General features: G+C 53.1%; 1 protein-coding gene across 3 annotated transcripts in view; it reads left to right on the forward strand.

Moving 5' to 3' along the window:
* Positions 1-22,371, forward strand: part of ATL1 (atlastin GTPase 1) — a 64,462-nt gene that overhangs the window by 17,887 nt on the left and 24,204 nt on the right. For all 3 annotated transcript variants that reach the window (XM_075926178.1, XM_075926176.1, XM_075926177.1), the window contains exons 2-7: positions 4,854-5,101; positions 7,514-7,648; positions 9,919-10,023; positions 12,160-12,210; positions 15,341-15,397; positions 21,992-22,084. In XM_075926178.1, the coding sequence (XP_075782293.1) occupies positions 4,854-5,101; positions 7,514-7,648; positions 9,919-10,023; positions 12,160-12,210; positions 15,341-15,397; positions 21,992-22,084 (689 nt within the window). The remainder of the gene's footprint in view (positions 1-4,853; positions 5,102-7,513; positions 7,649-9,918; positions 10,024-12,159; positions 12,211-15,340; positions 15,398-21,991; positions 22,085-22,371) is intronic.

Genomic DNA, 22,371 nt, shown 5'->3' on the forward strand with positions numbered 1-22,371 from the left:
ATTGAGTACCCGGCACTGGGGTCTGAATCACTCACGGGCCCCGAATCAGCAGTCTCGTCTCACCATCCCCTCCCTACACTTACCACGCTCAGTCTCGAAGCCACTTTTTTGCCCCACTACTCCCCTTGGGAGGCTGCTCCAGAGCGTCACTTCTCTGAAGATTAGAAACCTTCAGCTGGTTTTTGAGCCTACATGTGCCAGTGGCCGATCTGTGGGCATTTGCTCTGGTGTCCGCGCCGGTGCCTATGTAAGTGACTCACTCTTTGGGCTACGGTCAATAATAAGGTCAGGTGTGCCTAGCTGACCCGAGGTAACCCCTTTCTCAGCCTCTAGGGCAGTGGTCACCAACCAGTCGATCGGGATCGACTGGTCGATCTTGGAGCCTCTGACAGGGGATCCTGACTGGCTTGGCCAAGAGGCTCTCAAGTGCCTCTTCCCGCACTACTGTGCATCTCCTGCCCTTTGCCTTGGGGCTGCTCTCCCCACTCCTGGGAACCTCCCGCTTAATGTGCAGGGCGGGGGAGGGAGAAGAGGGGTGCTGATGTCAAGATGTCCCCTCCCCCCCCGCATCCTGTCTCCACAGAGAAGAGAGGGGGCACAACAGGACGTGGGAGGGAGTTTGCTGGCTGCTTTTGGGAGTGGTGCAGGGGGGAGCCTGCCTTCGCCCCACTGCACCACCAGCCAGGAGCCACCTGGGGTAAGCAGTGCCCAGCTGGAGCCCACACCCTGAAACCCTACCCCAGTCATGAACCCCCTTCTGCACCCCTAGTCCCGAGCCCCCCTGCATCCAAACACTCTCCCAGAGCCTGCACCTAAAACCGCCTCTGACACCCCAACGGCCTGCCCCAGGCTCAGCTCAGAGCCCCTCTCACACGCCAAATCCCTTAATCCGAGACCAGAGCCTGTGCCCCAACCCGCTGCCCCTGCCTGGTGAAGGTGAGGGAGGATGGGGGAGGGAGGGAGGATGGAGTGAGCAGGGGCGGGGCCTCCGAGAAGGGCCATGAAGGAGGCGGAGCCAGGGGGGTTGGGTCTGAGGTAGATTGCACTTCAATTCAAAAAGTGATCTCGTGCTTAAAAAGGTTGGAGACCCCTGTTATAGGGAAAAGGGCCTTTAGGGCTCCTGCTCCCAGCACTGTCCAAAGCAGCCATCTATAAGACCAGGGAGAGGAGGTTGGCTGAGGGGGTCTCTTGAGACTATGGGCCTGTTTCTACTCCTCCCTCCGTTCATGCATCTGGGCAGAGTCCCTCTGGGTGGTGTCTGTTGGCTGCCCTGACACCTGCGAGGAGTAGTGGGCGCTGTCTGGGATTCTCTGCTCAGTGTCACCTTCAGCTGCCCTTGTGTTGACCCTTTGACTTTCACACCCGGCCCTCTTCTATTCTTGGTTGAGTTCCTGGGCCTTCTGCATCCTCCCGGAAGGCTGTGGGAGGGTGTTTTAAAAGCCTGCCCACTTCCCAGAACCCAGCTAGGACCACCCTCTTCTAGCTGCCCAGCCTGGCTTTGTCATGCTCCTTCGCTGCATCTCCTTCAGCTTGCGCCATGCCCAAAAAGTAGCCGGGAGCGTGAATGATTCATCATGTTAAATCAGACTGTACCGCTCCCACCTGCGCACTGATAACAGGCCTAGGTCCCCTGCCCCTGAGGTTACTGGCCTTTGAACACTTCCGCAGGCTGGTCGATCTGTGTGCGTGTTGTCTCTGGCGTTGGCCGCGTCCTGCAGCGATCGCCCTGCTAACCTTTCCGTATGTGCTAGAAACACAAAAGGAAGCCGGACTTGATTAGCACAGCAGGATCTGGGATAAGGAGCCCGTCTCGTTGTGGTTTTTGGGGGGCACTGGCAGCATGGCGGCCCACGCAGGAACCTTTACACCAGCCTCCCTTCTGCGTCCGTCCGTGAGCAAGCACTAGGCAAGCCGTAAGGCTGAATCACCCAACGCAGTAATTCAGTGCCTGGCAATGGGATGTGAGTCGCTCACTGGCCCCGATCCAGCATGGCACTTGAGCGGGTTCTTTAGTCTCATTTGGCAGTGGTTGTGGCTCCTAAGTTCAGGATCATCCCGGTCACTGTTGGCTTGTCTCCAATTTGCCTCTGGCAGGGCTCCTCCCCACTTACACTGGGGTGGAGAGAGAGGCGAGGGTGGTAGGGGGTTTCCTGCTGGGAATCTCTGGTCCATTTGAGGCCTCTTTTCGCTGCACACTGGAGAATCTGTCCCGTTGGTTAAAGGATTGTAGAATCACAGGACTGGAAGGGACCTTGGTAGCCTGGCTAGTCCAGTCCCTCGCCCTGTGGCAGGGCTAAATGTTACAGCCTATCCCTGAAGAGGTTTATCTAACCTGCTCTTAAAAACCTGCAATGGCTGGAATTCCCTGGGCGGTTTGTTTCCAGGGCTTAACCACCCTGACAGGAAGCTTTTCCTAGCGGTTAACCTGCATCTCCCATGCTGCAAGTTCAGCTCGTTGCTCCTTGTCCTGCCCTCAGTGGTTAAGGAGAACAATTTATCGCCCTCTTCTTTATACCCTAATGTAGCTGATGACAGTCACCATGTCGTGCCTCCGGTTTCTCTTCTCCACACTCAACAAACCCAGTTCTTTCATCTTTCCTGATAGGTCGCGTGTTCTAGAGCAGTGTTTCTCAACCAGTGTCACGAGTACCCTCAAGGGTACTCGAGAGATGTCTGGGGGGCACGTCATCACAACTGAAAATTGGAGAACACTGAATTTTTGTTGTAAGTTTTACAGGGCTTTATTATTTTTGTTCTTTTTACACCCAAAAATTTCATCGCCCGCCCGGCTACGATTAAGTTGTTTAAACAAATGTGTTGCGATGGTAGAAAAAAATGTTGTGTGTCTGAAAACTGTAGGTACTGGGGGTATTTCTAATTTTTTTTTTTGAAAAAGGGGTACTTTATTAAAAAAAAAGTTGATAAACACTATTCTAGATTTTTCATCATTGGGGTCACTCTTCTCTGGGCTTTCTCCAGCGTGTCCACCCCCTTCCCAGTGTGCGGTGTCCAGTTCTGGCTCAAGCAACAAGGAGTCTTGTAGCACCTTACAGACTAACAGATGTATTGGAGCATAAGCTTTCGTGGGCAAAGACCCACTTCGTCAGGTGCATGTAGTGGAGATATCCAGAGGCAGGTATAAACATGCAGGCCAGAATCAGGCTAGAGATAATGAGGTTAATTCAATCAGGGAGGATGAGGCCCACTTCTAGCAGCTGATCTGGAGGTGTGAACACCAAAGGAGGAGAAGCTGCTTTTGTAGTTGGCTAGCCATTCACAGTCTGTGTTTAATTCTGAGCTGATGGCATCAAACTTGCAGATGAACTGTAGCTCAGCAGTTTCTCTTTGAAGTTTTTTAAGACTCTCAGCGGAGCCCATGCCAGCGCTGAGTAGAGCGGAAGAATTACTTCTCCTCTCTTGCTCACACCACTTGGGCAAATACATCCCAGAATGAACTTTGCTTTCTTCTTCTTCTTCTTCTCATTCTTTCTGACTTTGCAGCCGTCTCACACGGTTGACTCATTGAGTGTGTGATCCAGTATAACCCCAGACCCTGTTCTGTAGTTCTCCTTCCCTGGCCGTCATTTTTATTTACTTTTACTTTCTATTTAGATCTCAGGCACGAAAGAAGTGGGGACGGGGGAAGAAGCAAGGCAGCTTTTTAGGCTTCTTTATAAAGAAGCACAGGATTATTTTTGGCCTTTTACCAGACAACTTATAAGCACACCCCACCCCACCTTCCTGTGGTACTGGGGGGGCAGGGCTTTGGCGCCCATGGGGGAGGGGCCTAGGCAGAAGGGGCGGGGCTGAGGGTAGGGCTGGGGGGCGGAGCTTGCCTCCTCTAGTCCTAAATTCACCCGCCGCCCATGGAAACCTGTGTAGAACACAGCTCCGCTCCTTTGAAGTCCACGGGAGCTGCTGGGAGCAGAGCACTTTTGAAAATCAGGCCACTTTTGTCGCCACCTAACTGGGGGCTTAGGAGCCTAACTTTCCGCTGCCATGTTTAACATTCTTGGGGCAGTAGAGCAGCCCATCCAACCGTAACTGAGAACCTCTCGGGGGAGTGGAAGAGCCTTTGGCTCCCAAAGTCCATCCCAAGAGAACGTACGTGGCCCTAGGTGAGCGGAGGGCTGTGGACAGTCACCCCCCATGTCCTTCGGTGATGAGCCCCCGGTAGATGGTGAAGGAGAAGTGGCCAGTCCCAGGTCCCAATGCCCGTGTTCTGTGCGGATGGCTGTCCTGAGACTGCTTCCTTCCTCTGGACGGCTGGGCGTGTGCAAAGCGCCCTGAGCCAACCGTTAAACGCGTCTGTTATCTTAATGCCGTTGACTAGGAGAGCCGGGGGGTGGTGTGTCTGCCTTTTATCGAGCATGCCCAGAAATGCGGGGTGGGGGCATCTGCTGAGGAGAGTCTCCATCGCCGCACGATTGGCCTCCCCCGGTGTCCCTCTCTCCCGCGGGGGGTTAACCCCCGAAGGACGGTGCCATGTTGCAAGGGAGGATGCTGCTCACACCTCGGTAGTAAAGATGAAAAACACCTTTCTCTCTACCCATGCGCCGGTTAAGTCCTGCTGTTTCAGAGGCCGAAATGGGACTGCCCAGGATCTGAGAAGGGGGAGACCAAAATCGACAGTGATAACCCGCGTCCCCTTTTGTCGGAATTTGCGTCCCGTCCGAGCAGCGGCGTTCCTCGCTGCAGTGGAGCGGATTTCAGGGTTGCATCTCCATATCTGGCAAGCCTGCGAAAGGCAGATTGGTCCCCTCTGGGCATCACCTACAGCAGACGAAACACGGTTCCATTTCTGAGCACGCCAGTCCCAGCCTGGGGGGGGTCTGTTTGTTTGTTGTCCCCAGGTGGCTTTTCCGAAAAGAATTACGAGTGGAGCGCCGAAGAGGAGCAGGCTGCGAAGAAGGCGGGGCCGGTCCAGGTGCTGATTGTGAAAGACGACCATTCCTTCGAGCTGGACGAGGCCGCACTGAACCGCATTCTGCTCACGGAGGCCGTGAGGGACAAAGAGGTCGTGGCTGTGTCCGTGGCTGGTGCTTTCCGGAAAGGAAAATCGTTCCTGATGGACTTCATGCTGAGATACATGTACGACAAGGTACGAGCACAGTCCCGATGGAACTAACTCCCTAGGGTGCCATCCTGGGACCTGGGGGTGCCGTGCTGCACAGGGGTTTCATGGCTCTAGTATGAGACCTCCCTCCCGTGAAAACAGAAGAGGGGCTTGAGGATCCGTGAGGGCAGGGACTGGACTCGATGACCCTTCCAGTTCTAGTGCTCTAGGATTCTGTGATTCTCTTTGGGGGTGCTTGGGCCCCTCTCTCTACTGGGCCCCCCACTGGGGTTTGAATTCCCCCTGTCACTGTGGGAGTTTGGATCCAGGTCTGTGTCCAGATCTGAGCTCCATGGTGCTCTGAGCTCCCAGCCGATAAGGCGTTTTTCGGGAAGGCTAGTGCCCCTCACTAACTGAAGGGCGGGTGCAGTCCCGGTGCATGCTCCCTGAGGCGCTGTAACCATGGCGTGGGTTCCTTTGATGCACCCACTAGAGCAGGGATGGGCAATCATTTTCCCCGGGGGACCACTTACTGAATTGTGGTACATGGTCATGGGATGGCTCCACCCCCAGAAGGGGCGTGGCCTGGGGTGGAAGGGGCGGGGCTGGGGACTAGCCTCTCTCCAGAGTTGTTTGGGGCAGGAGGCTTTGAATGAATAACACAGCCAATGGTTCGCGGCTCCCGGCCCCATTGCTACGGCGTTGCCCGGCAGCCGCCCAGGGTTGTGGTGGCTATTTAAAGGGCTCACGGCTCCGGCCCCTGCCAATGTAGCACCGCAACCAGGAGCCATTTAAACAGGATCCTGCTGCCTGCGCCACTGCCAGGGAATTTGGTGGCGCAAGCCGCAGGATATCAATAGAAAGCAGCCAGATGCCGTCTGCAGGCCGGATCCAAGTGCTAGGTGAGTCGGATCTGGCCTATAGACCGCATCTTGCCCAGCCCTGCGCTAGGGCCTCAAGTTGTGTTATGTTGTTGTGAGCAGAGCACATTGCGGTACATTGGCCTCTGCCCCCCGGAGCAGCCCAGGGACCTCCAGGCTGCCCATTCCTGTGCAGCTTCCACTTTCTCCATGCCCTTGCTCTGGTAGGGCGAGTCTTCGGGGAGCAGAGGGAGACAGCTTGTTGGAAGGGGAGGTAGGTGTGTCTGCGGCAGGAGGCTGCGGGTAGGGGGAGTGCATGGCCCTCAGCCTGAGCCCCAGGAGGAATGGTGTTAGGGTTTCCAGGTGTCTGGTATTGACCCGGACAGTCCGATATTTTTGCCTCCTGTCCGGTAAAAAAAATTCAGAAAATACCGGACACCTAAACCGTCTGATATTTTCTGATTTTTTTTCCTTGACAGGAGGCAAAAATACCGGACACTTGGCAACCCTAAACATGCTCAGCAACTGGGCCCAGCCCCCTGTCCCGCCCCCAAACCCTCCGGACACACCTCTTACCTGGTTGCACAGGGAAGCTGCCTTCTGGCTCAATCAGGAAAACAAGATGGCTGCCGGCAAAAAGCTTCAAAGGCTTTTCTTAAAGGGGCCATGCTTTATTTTATTTTATTTTATTTTATTTTTTTGCTCAACAGCTTTGGTCTCCCCTTTTTTTTTCTCAACAGAAATTTTTCCCCAGTGTTTTTTTTGGGGGGAAGGAGGGGGGGTGTTCGGTATTTTTGGTTAAACCATCTGGCAACCTTAAATGGTGTAAGTGAAAGCAGCACCTCATCTGCTCTAAGTTCCATTGTGGCCGGCTGGTGCTTGAGCGAGGACCCCTCACTGGCTCCTACAGCCCCAGGTGCTGGCCTCCAATGGGGCGGTGTGGAGAGTCCGGCCCTTAGCGTTCCTAAGTCGTGTGGGAGCCTTGCTGAGGTGGAAGGGTTCCGCTTCCTTCTGCTGGACAGAATCAATATTGCTCAAGGGTGCAGGGTCAGTACCAGCCAGCAGCTGGAGAGTCTCTATGAGCTCCAGGGTTGGGGCCAGCGTCCCCTGTAAGCCGTGTGCTTGTGCGGCTGCTTAGGAGAGATTCCAGTGCTGCTCTGCTGATTAGCAGAGCGCCCACCGCTAAGTTTTGTTTCTGTTAGTGGTGCACATCAGCATGTGCCTCAGTGCACAGCACAAAATTCATTCTGCACACGGATGGGAAAAAAATCTGCACGTGGATGGAAAAGATTAGCGGAAGATTGGTCGGCGTCTGTGATTTCGGAACGGGGCTCTGTCCAGTCTGGGTTCCGACTGGGAGTGGCGTGGGTCAGCAGCAAGCCTGCAGTCCGCTTTGTCACAGTGATTTGGGAGGGGTTGTGGATTTGGGCCCATCCTTCAGGTGCCTCTTCAGGCCCCGCCGATCCAAAGAACTGAATGGGGAGGCCGGGGAGTTGTTGCCGCCTGGTAGAAAACCTCCGGTGCGAGTAACCCTGGGATGGAGGCAACACAGCGGAGGGAAGAGCCCTGAGGTAATCTCTTCCCTCCCTCCTCGCAGGACTCCATTGACTGGGTCGGCGATTACAACGAACCGCTGACGGGCTTCTCCTGGCGAGGCGGCTCTGAGCGGGAGACGACTGGCATTCAGATATGGAGCGAGGTCTTTCTGGTGGACAAACCGGACGGTAAAAAGGTGCGTGGGTGTCCGGTGCCAGCACATCCCTTTGTTTGGGGGCTGCCGTTGGGTTCGCCCGCCCCGAGCTCTAACACCGCTGCTCTGCTTTTTCCTAGATAAGCATCCCTTTAGATGGTCTTTCACGCCATGTTCCTTAGATCTCAGCTATTTCTAATAGACTCATAGACTTTAAGGTCAGAAGGGACCATTATGATCATCTAGTCTGACCCCCCTGCACAGTGCAGGCCACAGAATCTCACCCACCCACTCCTGGTATAACCCTCTCTCCTATATCTCAGATATTGAAGTCCTCAAATGATGGTTTAAAGACCCCAAGATGCAGAGAATCCTCCAGCAAGTGACCCATGCCCCATGCTACAGGGGAAGGCGAAAAACCCATTGCGACACTAAGGCTCTATCCACAGAACGAGAACGATTTCTGTTATGCGCTATCTCTCTCCTGTGTTCAGGAGCCCCCTAGGCTGACCGAAAAAGCTAACTGAACGTGGGAGTTGTTCAAAAAGAGATGGATGATTAGACAGAAAATATCCAATTATGTAAATTATCCTTTATGTCAATCCATGGCACGCCCACATCTTGAATAATGCATATAGATGCGGTCACCTCATCTCAAAAAAGGAATTTTGGAAATTCAGAAAAGAGCTAAAGAAATTATTAGGAGTTTGGAATGGCTTCCTTATGAGGAGACATTCATAAGATTGGAACTTTCCGACTTCGAAAAGAGATGACTAAGGGGCAGCATGATAGAGGTATATAAACTGACTGTTGTGGAGAAAGTAAATAAGGAAGTGTGTTATGAGGAGGAGTAAATAACAAGAACTAGGGGTCACCAAATGAAATTAATAAGCAGCAGGTTTAAAACAAAAGGAAGTATTTTTTTCACATAACACAGTCAACCTGTGGAACTCCTTGCTAGAAGATGTTGTGAAGGCCAAGACTATAACAGGGTTTGGACAAGAACTAGATACATTGGTGGAGGAGAGGACTGCCAGTGGCTGTTAGCCAGGATGGGTAGGAATGGTGTCTCTAGTCTCTGTCTAGTCTCTAGGCGACAGGGGAGGGCTCATGATGATTCCCTGTTCTGTCCATTCCCTCCAGGGTATCTGGTATCCTTGCAGAGTACTGCTGCTCTCCAACACCCAGAGAAGCCAGCGTTTGTGGGCACTGGATGGGGGCCTCTACTGGTGGTTGGCTTGCTCAACAAATCCATGGCTCCAGGAAATCATAGAATCATAGAATCATAGGACTGGAAGGGACCTCGAGAGGTCATCGAGTCCAGCCCCCCGCCCTCAAGGCAGGACCAAGCTCCGTCTACACCATCCCTGACAAATGTCTATCTAACCTGTTCTTAAATATCTCCAGAGAGGGAGATTCCACCACCTCCCTTGGCAATTTATTCCAATATTTGACCACCCTGACAGTTAGGAATTTTTTCCTAATGTCCAATCTAAACCTCCCCTGCTGCACTTTAAGCCCATTACTCCTTGTCGGGTCCTCAGAAACCAAGAGGAACAAATTTTCTCCTTCCTCCTTGTGACACCCTTTTAGATATTTGAAAACCGCTATCATGTCCCCCCCTTAATCTTCTTTTTTCCAAACTAAACAAGCCCAGTTCATGAAGCCTGGCTTCATAGGTCATGTTCTCTAGACCTTTAATCATTCTTGTCGCTCTTCTCTGTACCCTTTCCAATTTCTCCACATCTTTCTTGAAATGTGGTGCCCAGAACTGGACACAGTACTCCAGCTGAGGCCTAACTAGTGCAGAGTAGAGCGGCAGAAATGGTTTTAAAAAGTTCCTCTGAAAATGAAGGTCCCCCCCATCTTTGGGCTGGAATTAATGATGCCTAATTGGTCACGTTTTCTCCATAACCTGGAGCCATCGGGGGATCAGAGGCCGCTGGCGGATTGTGTTTCCCTCCCCGTGTCACCATGTTCCAAGGATGAGGCGTGTGTAGGGACACAGCCAACGAGATGGGGTCGACTCACGTTTTGGTTTGCTCTGCCCCTGCTTGGCATTGGAGAGCGATTGGATGGACTAGTGTAATTGCCACCGGGCAGACTTGCACCTGGGACCTCCATGTAGGAGCCTCTCCAGCTTGAGTTAAAAGCCAGCTGGCTCTCATCTCAGGCTGCAGAGCTCCCTTGTTCTTATCGCTCGCTGTACGTGGTCTAAGTGCCACGGCATGGGACCGTGACCCCACTAGGGGGGTGGGTTACACTAGCCCCATGGAGCGCTGAGTGCCAATCCCCACCTCTTTGCTCCGCAGGTGGCCGTGCTGCTGATGGACACGCAGGGGACCTTTGACAGCCAGTCGACTCTGCGGGATTCAGCCACTGTGTTTGCCCTGAGCACGATGATCAGCTCGATCCAGGTAGTACAGAGAGGAGGCTGCGCATTGGCTTAACTCTGCCAGCCATGGCCTTCTGGGGGAGCAGAGTCATGGGGACATGACTGGAGGGAAAAGTGAGGAAAATCTAGAGCAGCGTTTCCCAACCACGGTTCCACAGAGCCCTGGGGTTTTCCACCGATCATCGTAGGGGTTCCACGAGAAATCGTGGAATAAATAATTTTTTTCTTACAATGTAAGCTGACATATATATAACAGGCCTTTACAAATACATTTTCTTGACAATAATTTAGCAGTAATTGAATTGCACTTCCCGCTGTCAACTTTTTCTGGCCAAGCAAACATTTTCATAAGGATATGAAAAATTATTTTAGGGGTTCCTCCATGGGAAAAAGGTTGGGAAGCACTGATCTAAAAGGTGTCTCTTCGCTGAGGCTGCCTGGGCTGGCACTGGTCTGTACTGCAGCTCTGGGAACCCTCTTCTGGATACCAGCAATATTCTCGTGGATTGTCTATAGCCGGGGCATACGCAAGGAGGGGCAAGGAGGGGCATCCCTCCCAGTAATTGTTGGGGGCACAGAACTCTTCCAGCCCTGGGCTGTGATGGGAGTTGACGGCTCCTCCCTCCCCAGGACTGCAGCAGTGACAGTGAGGGGGGAACGGTAGCTCTCCCGGTGCCGGGTCTCAGCAGGGGCAGAGAACGTGCCCCTCCAAAAGGGGACAAAACAAATTCCTGCACATGCCCCTGTCTAGAGCCCTGCTCATCCCGGGAGCGCCCAGTGCGCCTGGCAATCTATGGGCCAGAATGCAAGTCGGCACCTCGCTGGCACCTGGACGGAGGGCGTGTCCCCAAGGATGGGCTGGCTGAGATGTGCTCCAGTCCCCACTGGACTTGGCTGAGTCTGCCGGGTGCCCCGGGCTCTCCAGGGAGGAGGAGGCATTCAGTGCGCTGCAGGGCCAGGCCCACGGGCAAGGACTGCTACAGATAGTCACGTAAGCTCCACCCAGCCAAGTCCCAGTCCCCTGCAGAGTACTGCTGCTCTCCTGCGCGGCTGGCTGGGAACGGCACATCTCCATTCACGAGGGGCCAGTCCAACACCCAGAGAAGCCAGCGGGAGGCGTTTGTGGGCACTGGGTGGGGGCCTCTACTGGTGGTTGGCTTGCTCAACAAATCCATGGCTATAGGAAATGGTTTTAAAAAGTTCCTCTGAAAATGAGGGGCCCCCCCCATCTTTGGGCTGGAATTAATGAAGCCCAGTTAGTCATGTTTTCTCCATAACCTGGAGCCATCGGGGGATCAGAGGCCACTGGGGGATTGCGTTTCCCTCCCCGTGTCCCCGTGTTTCGCGTCTTCCAAGGACGAGGCATGTGTAGGGAGACAGCCAACGAGAGGGGGTCGACTCACGGTTTGGTTTGGTTTGGGGCAGTGGTCATAAGCCTTTGTCGTATCGTAACACATCTAGCACAGGCTGCCATGCAGACGTGCACGGCCCAGGGGGCCAGTCAGAGGCAGGGCGACAGTGTTAGCCAAGAGTCTGCCAAGCTCGAGACCCCAAGACGGGCATTGGAACGGGCAGGGCGGGGGTCTGGGTCCCATCACTTTTTACTGGCCATAAGGGCCAACGATGGGGGAGGGGCAGAGAGGAGCGAGTGGGGAGCAGAGTCTTGGGGGAGGACATGGTGCAAAAAGGGGGTTTTGGGGGAAGGGTGGCGTGAGGGCAGGGGGCTCAGGGAGAAGGGGTGGGCATGAGGGCAGGGGGTTAAGGGCAGTGCAGAGGGGGTAGGGCCACAGTTCAGGTGCTGGTGGGTCCCCCCTTTTTTAGGGAGCTTTGGCCCCAAGTAATAGGAAGCGACCCACAGACTTGCCTGGCCCACACCTCACGGGGCCCCAGCCTATGGCAGCCTCCTGGTTCATTGCCCAGAGCAGTATGGGGGGTGCGGGATGGGGTGAGAAAGATGTGGTAGAGTGTATGTGTCAAACAGAGGGCCAGACACTGTTTACAGCCCCTGTCAGGCCTCGGCGCGGGTCCCTCCTGTCACACACAGAACGCCACGCTGGCTTGGAGACGTAAGGCCGCTCGTCGAAAGGCCATTGCCTGTGCTGGACAGGAAGGGCAGCACGTTTTAAGTCTCTCGCTCAACGTTTCCTTTTCAACGCAGGTGTACAACTTGTCGCAGAACGTCCAGGAAGATGACCTCCAGCACTTACAGGTAACCTCCTGGTGCCCTCGGGGAGGGCGGGGGGAGATTAATCGATCATGATTGCGTTGGTGGGGCTCTTTTAAAAAACCTCCTCATTTTGGCCTGCTCCCCTGGACTAGCGGTATTTCAGTGCAGCGTGCCAGAGGGCTCTCCTCTGGAAGAGCAGCTGTTGCTCTGCAGTGAATGAGTCACAAAGAGGGTGGGACCAGGTTCCTGTGCGCTATTGAGGCCCATCGCCAGTGAACCGGCTCCGTCTAGCATAGAAGTCAATGGCAGAACTCCCGCTGTCTCCATGGGAACAGGCCTTGCTGAGCTGGAGTCAACCTGGAGGCCGAGATTTTGGACCTAACCCCTTTTGGACATCTTGTCGGGCGCTGCGTGTGGAGTGCAAACCGGGGTGAGGGCTCCGGCCTGGAGTGAAAAGCCAGAAGATAAAACAAGACTGCAAAAGAGCAGAGGGAGCGGTGTGAAACCAGCCCTGGTTTCAGGGGGCACTGGAGCGCACCCAAGTCCTCCCAGACCTAGCTAAAATCCTGCTCATCTCACAGGGACTTACTAGCTCGCCAAGTACAATTCTAGCAACCAGCTGTGTTGGGTGCAAATCTCTTGGTCTGAGGGAATTATGGACGTCTGTTATTTAAATATTCATCAGTTCACTGTTAGCAATAGGCCTTTAGGGTTTTATGCTGCCCTTCCATTGGATCTGAAAGCAATTAGCACTGGTCAGGTCAGTGCACTGCGAGGAAGACAAAGATTATCCAGGAAAGTATGGTAGGAGCAGATCGTAGAAGCTCCTCTGCGTAGCTCTAGGACAGACAATGGGGCTTCCTCCGGGCGTGGGAGCTTACCGCCTCCACAGTCTAGCCCCTAACGAGTGGAAGATTAATTGGACTGCTCACACGGCACTGGGTGGCAGATTCTGGTCATTAAAAAAGCTTAAAGAGGAAGACGGATTCTGGTTTATAACTTCTGAAAGTGGGATCCCTATTTGTGTCACAAATGCTGCTGGGTTGGTTAAACTTTGGGCATATGGCCCTGGTTGTCCATGGGCATGTAATGGATGGAATGTGGTCAGAACGGCCTCCCCATCCGTTCTCCGGGGAAATCTTTGAGTAGCCTGGATTTCCTTATTGAGGGTGAAAGGAAAGAAAAGCAAAAATCCCCCTGGAACATCTCCAGTTTTTCATGCGATAACGTAAGAACGGCCACATTGGGTCAGACCAAGGGTCCTTCCAGCCCGGTAGCCTGTCTGCTGACAGTGGCCAATGGCAGATACCCCAGAGGGAGTGAACAGAACAGGAAATCATCAAGCAATCCCTCTCCTGTCACCCATTTCCAGTCTCTGACAAACAAAGGCTAGAGACACCATTCCTACCCATCCTGGCCAATAGCCATTGATAGACCTAACCTCCATGAATTTATCTAGCTCTTTTCTGAACTCTGTTAAAGTCCTGGTCTTCACCACATCTTCTAGCAAGGAGTTCCACAGGTTGACTGTGCTGCATGAAGAAAAACTTCCTTTTGTTTGTTTTAAACCTGCTACCTATTAATTTCATTTGGTGAAACTCCATAACTCTTGTGTTATGGGAACAAGTAAATAACTTTTCCTTATTTACTTTCTCCATATCAGTCAAGATTTTATAGACCTCTCATATCCCTCCTTAGTCTTTTTTTTTCTAAGCTGAAAAGTCCCCGTCTTATTCATTTCTTCTCACATGGCAGCCATTCCATACCCCTAATCATTTTTGTTGCTGTGGTTTCTGCATTGTTGTGGCCAGCCCAGTTTTCAGGATAAATATCTGCTGTGGGTGTTTTTTTTTTTATTTAATATACCCCTCCTCCAACCCCCCCATTTTATGTATCTGGTGTGACATGACTTTTCTGTTGGGTTTTTAGCATTTGGATCCCTTTTTGGGGACTTGAGAGGTAGCCAATTTTGCCTCCATTTAGAAGAAACAGCCCAGAGGTTGGAGAACCTCCAAATTTAGCTGATCTGCTGAAAAAGTCCAGCCCTAAGCCTGCTTGAGATGTTAGGAGCTAACCCCGCAGTCTTTAGTCGGTGTAAGTCTGGAGCCAGCAATGACTCCGTCCATTGATACATTAACTCCCCCACCCCGACTTATTAGGCAACTAAGATTTCTGTGCTGAGTTCATGCGTGTCAAGATAGAGCACAGCCGGTATTAAAACACCTCTACGCCGTGAGAGGGAAATGCACAGCCGAGGAGACCGTCGCTGAAGCAGTGTAAACGGGACTGTTAGCACCAAAACTAGAAACCAATTAGTGACTGAAAGCAGGCTGGCTTAGTCCTGGGCCCCTGGCCAGTGCTCAGACCTATAAGTAACGGTCCAGCGGCTCCTCTCAACCCCCAGGCCTGAGGGCCGGGCAGTCAGTAAGGCAAATGAAGTTCCAGAGTCAGTGCAGCCCAGGCCCTGGGTCAGGGCGGGGCTGCCACACAGACACGGTTCCCAGGGCGTGAGCGGGAAGGGGGAGACTGTCACCTGGTATGTTGGTTCTCGGGGTCCTAGTAGCCTGCACCCTGGGGTAGGGTAAAGACAGTCTCCTCTTCGGAGCATGGGCCCGGTGGCACAGGCCACTCCTCTACTATGCCAGGTCCTCAGGGCCCTCCTGGCTCGGGAGCTCAGGGCAGATCTCTGCTTCCGCCAGTGGCTGGGCCCCAACTGAGCTCCTGGGCTGGGCTTTTATACCCTTGGCCTCCGTGGAGTTAAAGGGGCAGGACCTGGCACAGCCCTGGTGCTCGGAGAGGGGTGCTTCACCCTTGGGGCCAGTGAGCGGCCACCCCTGCTCACTATAGTGACGCTAGCCCAGTGGTTTCCAAACTTCGGCATCACGCCCCCTTTTTGATTTTTGAGAAACATTCACCCCCTACCCCCCCATAGCAGCAAAACGTGTTGAGCAAAAAAGGAACTGATTGGGGCCAAAACCCAAAAATAGCAGCACAACTGGAGGGGTGGGGGGGTATTGATGGGGCGGCTGGGTTGCCTCGCGCCCCCCCCTGGAATTTCTTCACGCCCCCCAGTTTGGGAACCCATGCACTAGCCTTTGCATGAAGCCAGCCCCGCTGCGCTGCACAACAGCCTCCAAAGCTAAACGTTCTCTTGTTTTGCTCCTTGTCTTAGCTCTTTACGGAATACGGCCGGCTGGCCATGGAGGAAACCTTCCTCAAACCTTTCCAAGTGAGTAACGCGGCGTTCACCACGGAGGTGACTCTCTAGCAGACTGGGATTCGGTGGGAACCTTTTGGCCTCACCAGCAGGTGTCAGTGCTGTTTGTGATGCGGGGAGCGAGGAAACCCGAATTCATCACAGGGCCGGGAGGACTGACTGAGCAGAGACACAAAGAAACGGTGTCTTGTTCCCCCTGCTCTCCCGTGAAATCCAGAACCTCTCTGCTGCTTTCCCCATTTCGATCTCCCTGACCTGCAGACCTCTGGTCACCACCGTCAGTCTGGTGGTCCGGGCGTCGCGCATCGCCTGTTGGCCTGGGCGTCGCGCATCACCTGTTGGCCCGGGCGCCATGCATCGCCTGTTGGCCCGGGCGCCATGCATCGCCTGTTGGCCCGGGCGCCATGCATCGCCTGTTGGCCCGGGCGCCGTGCATCGCCTGTTGGCCCGGGCGCCGCGCATCGCCTGTTGGCCCGGGCGCCGCGCATCGCCTGTTGGCCCGGGCATCGTGCATCGCCTGTTGGCCCGGGCATCGTGCATCGCCTGTTGGCCCGTGAGTCTTGGCACTAAACTGCAAAAGGCGCCATGGGTGGAATTCACCTCCACGCCCCACTTAACTCACAGCGGGGCCCTGTTTCTAGGGTGTGAGCCAGGGCTGGGCAAGATGTGGCCTGGGAGCTGGAGCCGGCCTGCCTAATGCTTCATCTGGCGTCTTGCTATACCCTGCTGCTCGTGCCACTGAATTTCCAGCAGGTGGCTCAGGCAGCAGGATCCTATTTAAATGGATCCCAGTTCTCGGTCGTGGCACTACCCCGGTAGAAGCTGGAGCTGCAAGTCCTTAAATAGCCACAGCAACCCAGGCAGCTGCCGGGCAATGCAGGAGTGGCGGGGCCGGTAGCCCTTTGCTGTGTTTTTTAATCCAGAGCCTCCAGCCCTGGACAAGTCTGGGGGGGGTGACTAGTCCCCAGCCCCACCCCTTCCGGTCACAGACAATGCTTCCCCTTGGGCGTTGGGATCAGGCTGCAGGACTGACGGATCGGGTGGGATCTCGGTGGCAGCAGCGCAGAGCAGGTGGGCAGGATCAGCCGGCCGACCAGCTGGGGAATACAGCCCGCTTCCCCCTTGTCTCTGGGTTCCAGCGGGATTTCTGCGGCTCCGTGGAACCGGGGGCCTCATTCCATCCCCAGTCTTCCCAGTGCCAGAGAGGAAAGGATCCGTTGAAAGGAGATTCTGTTTTCAGGCCAGAAATGGGATTTTCGTCCTTCCTTTTCCCGCAGGACAAAGCAGGCTCTTCAAGTGGAGACAGGCGCAGGATGTGCCTCTAGCTACTGTCACGGACCCGTGGAGTGAATTGTACAGAGGGAGCAGACATGCTGATGGGGGTGGGGGAGAGGCCGTTGGCTCAGGGCCCAGCGATTCGAAAGGGCCGGGGGCTCCCGGATGCTAACGTGACAGTGCTGGTGGCAAGAGCCCTTTACATCGCTGCCGGAGTGCCGCACCGTATGCTCCCGACGGCTCTAAGGGCTGGGAGGGCAGGAGGGACTGGTGTGACGCTCCGGATTGGCTGCTCCCCACCCCGCCCCTTCTGTCCTGCCCCCTCCCATCTTGCCCAGGGGCCCACAGAGGCTGTCGGCGCCCGAGGGGTGGAATTACGGGCAGTTACAGGCCCATCCCGATGGGATGCAAACATGAATGGATAACTAAAAAGCAGGTGATGCTGGGATGGAGATGCTGATCTGTCAGGCAGCTTCAGCAGATGCTACTAATGAGGCGGTCGCTTAGCAGTCCCTTAAATCTGCAGTCTCCTCATCTCTCCTTAGCCAAAACCAACCGCATTCCCGCACCCCTTGTGAGCCCGTCAGGTACTCGCTTGTGTGGCTGGAAAGCCGGGCAGGGGGTGGGAGCAGATTTTTGTTGCATAAGGGGTGGGGGACAGCACTCGGGCATAGGGCAGGGTACAGGCGCCCACCTAAGGGTACCTCTATGTTGACATAATATACTCAGGCTTCTGTCAGGCACTTAGCCACGCGTGCCGTTCTCAAGTAACTGCAAATCGGGAAGTTCATCCTATGGGATGTTTCTAGTGGGACCAGCAGGGAAGTGTTCTTGTCCCAGTGCTAGTCAATCAGAAGAGCGGACAGCCACGCCGGGCCCCTGGGCAAGGTGTGGGGGGGCCTAGCTCTCTGCTTCCGGAAGGGGTAGGACCTCAGGTGACGGGCAGGGCTGACAGCACTGCCCAGACCACGGTGCCCCACCTCAGCGCTGCCTGGAGCACACCGTGCTGCGCCCCTGCCTCCCCTGCAGCCCTAAGAGCCTTCCGGAGTGCACGGTGAGGCACTCCGGCGGAGATTTAAAGGGTTTGGAGCTCCAGGTGCTGCTGCTGTGGCAGTGGTGGCCAGAGCACAGGACTCCTCTGAATCAACAGGCCCTGGGGCAGTTACCTCTTTTGCCCCCTCCCCCCTCCATTGGCGAGCCTGTCTTCAAAATCTTCATCCGTGAGCTAGAAGAAAATAGAAATTCACCACTGGTAAAATGTGCAGATGACACACACATTGGTGGGGAGAGATGAACAAGGATGGGGATAGTAATAGAGATGTAGCCGTGTTAGTCTGGTCTTGCTGAAACAAAAGACAGGACTATGCAGCATTTTAAAGACTAACAAGATGGTTTATTAGGAGATGAGCTTTCGTGGGCCAGACCCACTTCCTCAGATTGTGGAAGAAAGTTGGCATGACCATATATACCAAAGGGATACAATCAAAAAAGTGAACACATGTAAAACTGACAAATCAGATTTTAGAGCAGAGGAGGGGTTTGGGGGGAGGTTAGTGTCTGTGAGGTAATGATATTAGGGGTGATAATTGGGGAAGCTACTTTTGTAATGGGTAAGGTAGTTAGCATCTTTGTTAAGGACCATTTGTAAAGCGTCCAAGGATGGGGATAGGGCAGCTACACAGCTCGACCAGGATCGCTTGGTAGGGTGGGCTCCTTTTGAACAACCCATGTTTGAATGTAGCCAAATTCCAGGTCGTGCATCTAGGAACAAATAAATTGGTAACTCAGGGTGGGAAACAGCATCCTTCAAAGATTTCAGGGTAATGGGAGTTAATGAACGGCACATGCGCTCCCTGTGCGATGCTTTATCTAAGAAGACCAACACCATGCTGGGGTGTGTAAGCAGGAGAGCATGAAGCTGGAAGAGGAGCTGCTGGTATTGCCTCTGAATATGGCATTAGTGGGGCTATTTCTGGAGACAATGTCCAGCAAGTTGCAGCGTTCACACTTCACAAAGGATATTGAAATATTGGAAAGATCTACAACAATGCTGAAAGTCCGGAAATCCTGCTCTACAGTAGGAGGCTTCCCAAGCGGCACCTTTTTAGTTTGCCCAAGAGAAGATCGTGAGTTGATCGTGATCGACAAGTACCTACATGGGAAGAGATTTCGGATACTAGGACAAATTCAGGCTAAAATAAGATGCAATGTTTGTTTATCTTTCATACTGAGGGTAAATTAACTATGGGTGCGTCTACACTTGCTCCCTAGTTCGAACTAGAGATGCAAATGTAGGCAACCAAAATTGGTAATAAAGCGGGAATTTAAATATCCCGTGCTTCATTAGCATGATCTTGCTGGTGCGTTACTCCGCTCAACAGCTGATTCGAACCAGGAAGCGTGCGCTGGGACATGTTAGTTCGAACCAAACCCCTTGATTCGAATTAACGTTACTCCTCAAAAAATGAGGAGTAATGTTAATTTGAACCAAAGGGTTTGGTTCGAACTGACGCATCCCAGCACGCACTTTCACTTTCGAAACAGCTGGCATTCAGAGAAACGGACCAGCGAGATCATGTTAATGAAGCACGGGATATTTAAATCCCCGCTTCATTAGCAATTTTGGTCACCTACATTTGCATTCCTAGTTCAAACTAGGGAGCAAGTGTAGACGTACCCTATTGGAACAACCTAACCTCCAGATTTAGGAGAGTCTCCAAACTTTAAGATTGTCTTTCTAACGGCACTGGGGAGGCTCTGTGGCTGGGGCTACAAAAAGTAGGGATGTAAAAAGTGTATAAAAATATTAACCGTGTATCCGATTAAAAATTCTATCGGTTACGTGGTTAACTGTGGGGCTGCCAGCTGCTGGCCCCTGGCCCCCAGACCTGAGAAGTCCCTGGCCCTGTAGAACACCATGAGTGGGGGAGCTGCTCCGGCTGGACTGGGCACCAATTAACTGGTTACTGGTAAACATCACCTGGTAAGAGTGATGCTTAATGGGTATCCAGTTAACCGGTTGCCTGTTTACATCCCTAAGGCAGAGTGGCTCATAGTGGTCCCGTCTGGCCTTCAAATGTAGGAATCTCTGCGTATGGGCAAGGATGAGAGAACCTGTCTCCATGGCGATGCCTGCCTCACTGCCTCTGGGAAAGAGCCACTCTTGGTGTCCATCTTGGGCTGGACCGAGGGGCGCCCAAGGCTGGAGCGCCGAGGCCACGGTGCTGCAAAATGGCTTCTGAATTGGAGTGAGAGTCCAGAGCACGTGTAACCAGTAAACACGAGTCTTGTTATAGCAACGTGCCGCAGGAACACCGTCTGGGTAGGCAGGCCCATTCGTTTAGCTAGTGCTGCTAATAATAGCTCTGAGGACATGGTAGGACTGGGTAGCAACCTGAGGAAAAACCCACTGGGGACCCTCCGGATGTACTCTGGTTGCTAGCCCCTGCTGCCATGGCTACGCTGCTGTTACCTGTGCTGGCTAGATTCAAGCTGGCCATGGTGCACCGAGCCATGCTACAGCGATGCCTTTGCTTGCTGTGTCCACATGCCACTGGAGAAAGGGGTGGCCTGAAATGTACATTTTTTAAGAGATTTTCGTGTTCTTCAGGAACTGCCCATTTTATGTCTCACTTTCTTTCTCTCAAACAGTGCTTTATGGAGAGAGTTTTTAAGGAGGGAAAGAGCCGGCCTCCTCCCCCCGGCGTAATTTTTATTTTAAGCAGCAGCCATTTTTCTGTATCTCCAATAAACATAATTCCAATTCTTGACCTGGTTACTCATCTGTGTGAGAGCAAACCTGGCATTTCTGCAGGCCATTTTTGGCTTCTGCACGCAACTTCCTGCCTCTCCAGGCCCCAGTCACAGACTGTCGCTTCAGTACGTGCTGTGTAAATCGGCGCTTGGCTGCAGGACATGCCTTGAGACTTATTTTTTGACATGATGGTGGTAACTTGACCGCACTAGCCTTTGTTTATTTCTTGAACCGAAACTGCATGCCTGCATGAAGATTACGAAACCCTGTGATTTCATATCGATCCTCTCATGCTACAGATGTTTCTCCTTAAAAGTCGGCTTGGAAAGATGCCCAGTGAAGGCTGGGAGAAAAAAAAACCAAAGCTGTACATTTCCCATAGGATAAAACTCAGCGTGGCTGGAGTTAGGGATCATGTTCCCTTTGGTTAATGTCCTTTTTATTTTGCAGCATATGTGCCTGGCATGTGTCCTATCCAAACGATGACATTTTAGTAGAAAAGGAAGTGCCTACTTGAGTGTCTAGAGCCTCAAACTGCCATGAAATATACAGTATTGAATGCACATCTCGAGCAGGGGGGTTTCCAGCTGTGGAACAGCTAATCACAGAGTGGGTGTCTCTCTTGTGTGGAAGCCCTGCACAATGGTTTGTGCACCACTGTGGGTCCCTGTGAGTCCCAAAAGCACGTGTTGCACAGGGGAGCGATTCACCCCAAATAATCCCAAATTCAGGCCCCAAAGAAGTTGCCCCTGGAGTTGAGCAATTCCCAGTGAATAATTATAAAATAAAGGGCACCTCCTTTTGTTCACTGAATAGCCGCAGCCGTCTCACAATTTCCTTGAATTTAGCGCTTGTTTTCCAATTGGATGAAGCGGTAACTTTTGAAATTGTGCGGGTATTTTCTAAAGGGTTTTTCTATGGCATGATGATGAATATTCAAAATTCAGGCAGTGTTTGGGGATACAAGTGACATGGTGTTGTCTTCTGTTCCTCGATTGGATGAGCTTGTGAGCACTTCTGCCGTGACCTCTTTGCATGGGACGTTGAAATTGGTTTCTTGGCTGTCTTTTTTGCCAGTGAAATGTGAAGGTTTGAATCTTTGTGGGGAAAAGGAGCAGAAAGTAGGTGTGGAACTGGCTATAAGTATTTATGTATCTGTGCAAACCGGGATCCTGCTGGCGGGGGCCACTCCAGCCCAGTTGGGCTAGAACGGCTCCACATTGCGGCGGGTCTGGTTGGAGGGCCTCCCTGTGGTTTGGCACGGTGGACCCAGTCTCCCTCCCCCCTGCGTGGCATGACATGGTGGACCTAACCAGGTCATTGGTTAACCACTCACCAGGTAAATGGTTAACCAGTTAACCCTTTACATCCCTAGTGCAAACCAACATCTGTAAAATGTATCTTGGTAGTATTCACCTAGCTCAGTTGTCGTTTTTCTTGTGGGTGATGAAACAAAACCGTGTCGGGCCTGATACAAAGTCCAGTGAAGTCAAAGAGCATCTGGACTTCACTGGCTCAGGCCCATCCTGCACAGCGCAGCATTAATGAGCCTTCTGTTTCCTGCTTATGTTTTTTAGTCTCTCATATTCCTTGTTCGGGACTGGAGTTTCCCCTACGAATTCTCCTACGGATCTGACGGTGGCTCAAAATTTTTGGAAAAACGTCTGAAGGTTTGGATCCTGGTTGGCATGAACGTGCATGACTTAGTTCTGAGTGGGATGGGTCAGATGCGACGGGCTTGGTGAACAGGGGTTCAAGGATGGCGTAGGCGATCCTCCTTCAACCCAAGGAAGCCGTTGCGCTCCACGCACCACTGGATGAGTAGTGATTATGCTGGTCTGGAGACCCTGCTTCCGCACAGGGTTGTGCACGTACGTTCCAGGAGGATGTGATAAACAGGAGACAAAGCAGACAGCTATCAGGCTAATGAGGCCTCAGCTGAGCGTCAGGAAGATAG

This window comes from Pelodiscus sinensis, chromosome 4 (genome assembly GCF_049634645.1).
Source record: "Pelodiscus sinensis isolate JC-2024 chromosome 4, ASM4963464v1, whole genome shotgun sequence".
Taxonomy (NCBI): domain Eukaryota; kingdom Metazoa; phylum Chordata; order Testudines; family Trionychidae; genus Pelodiscus; species Pelodiscus sinensis.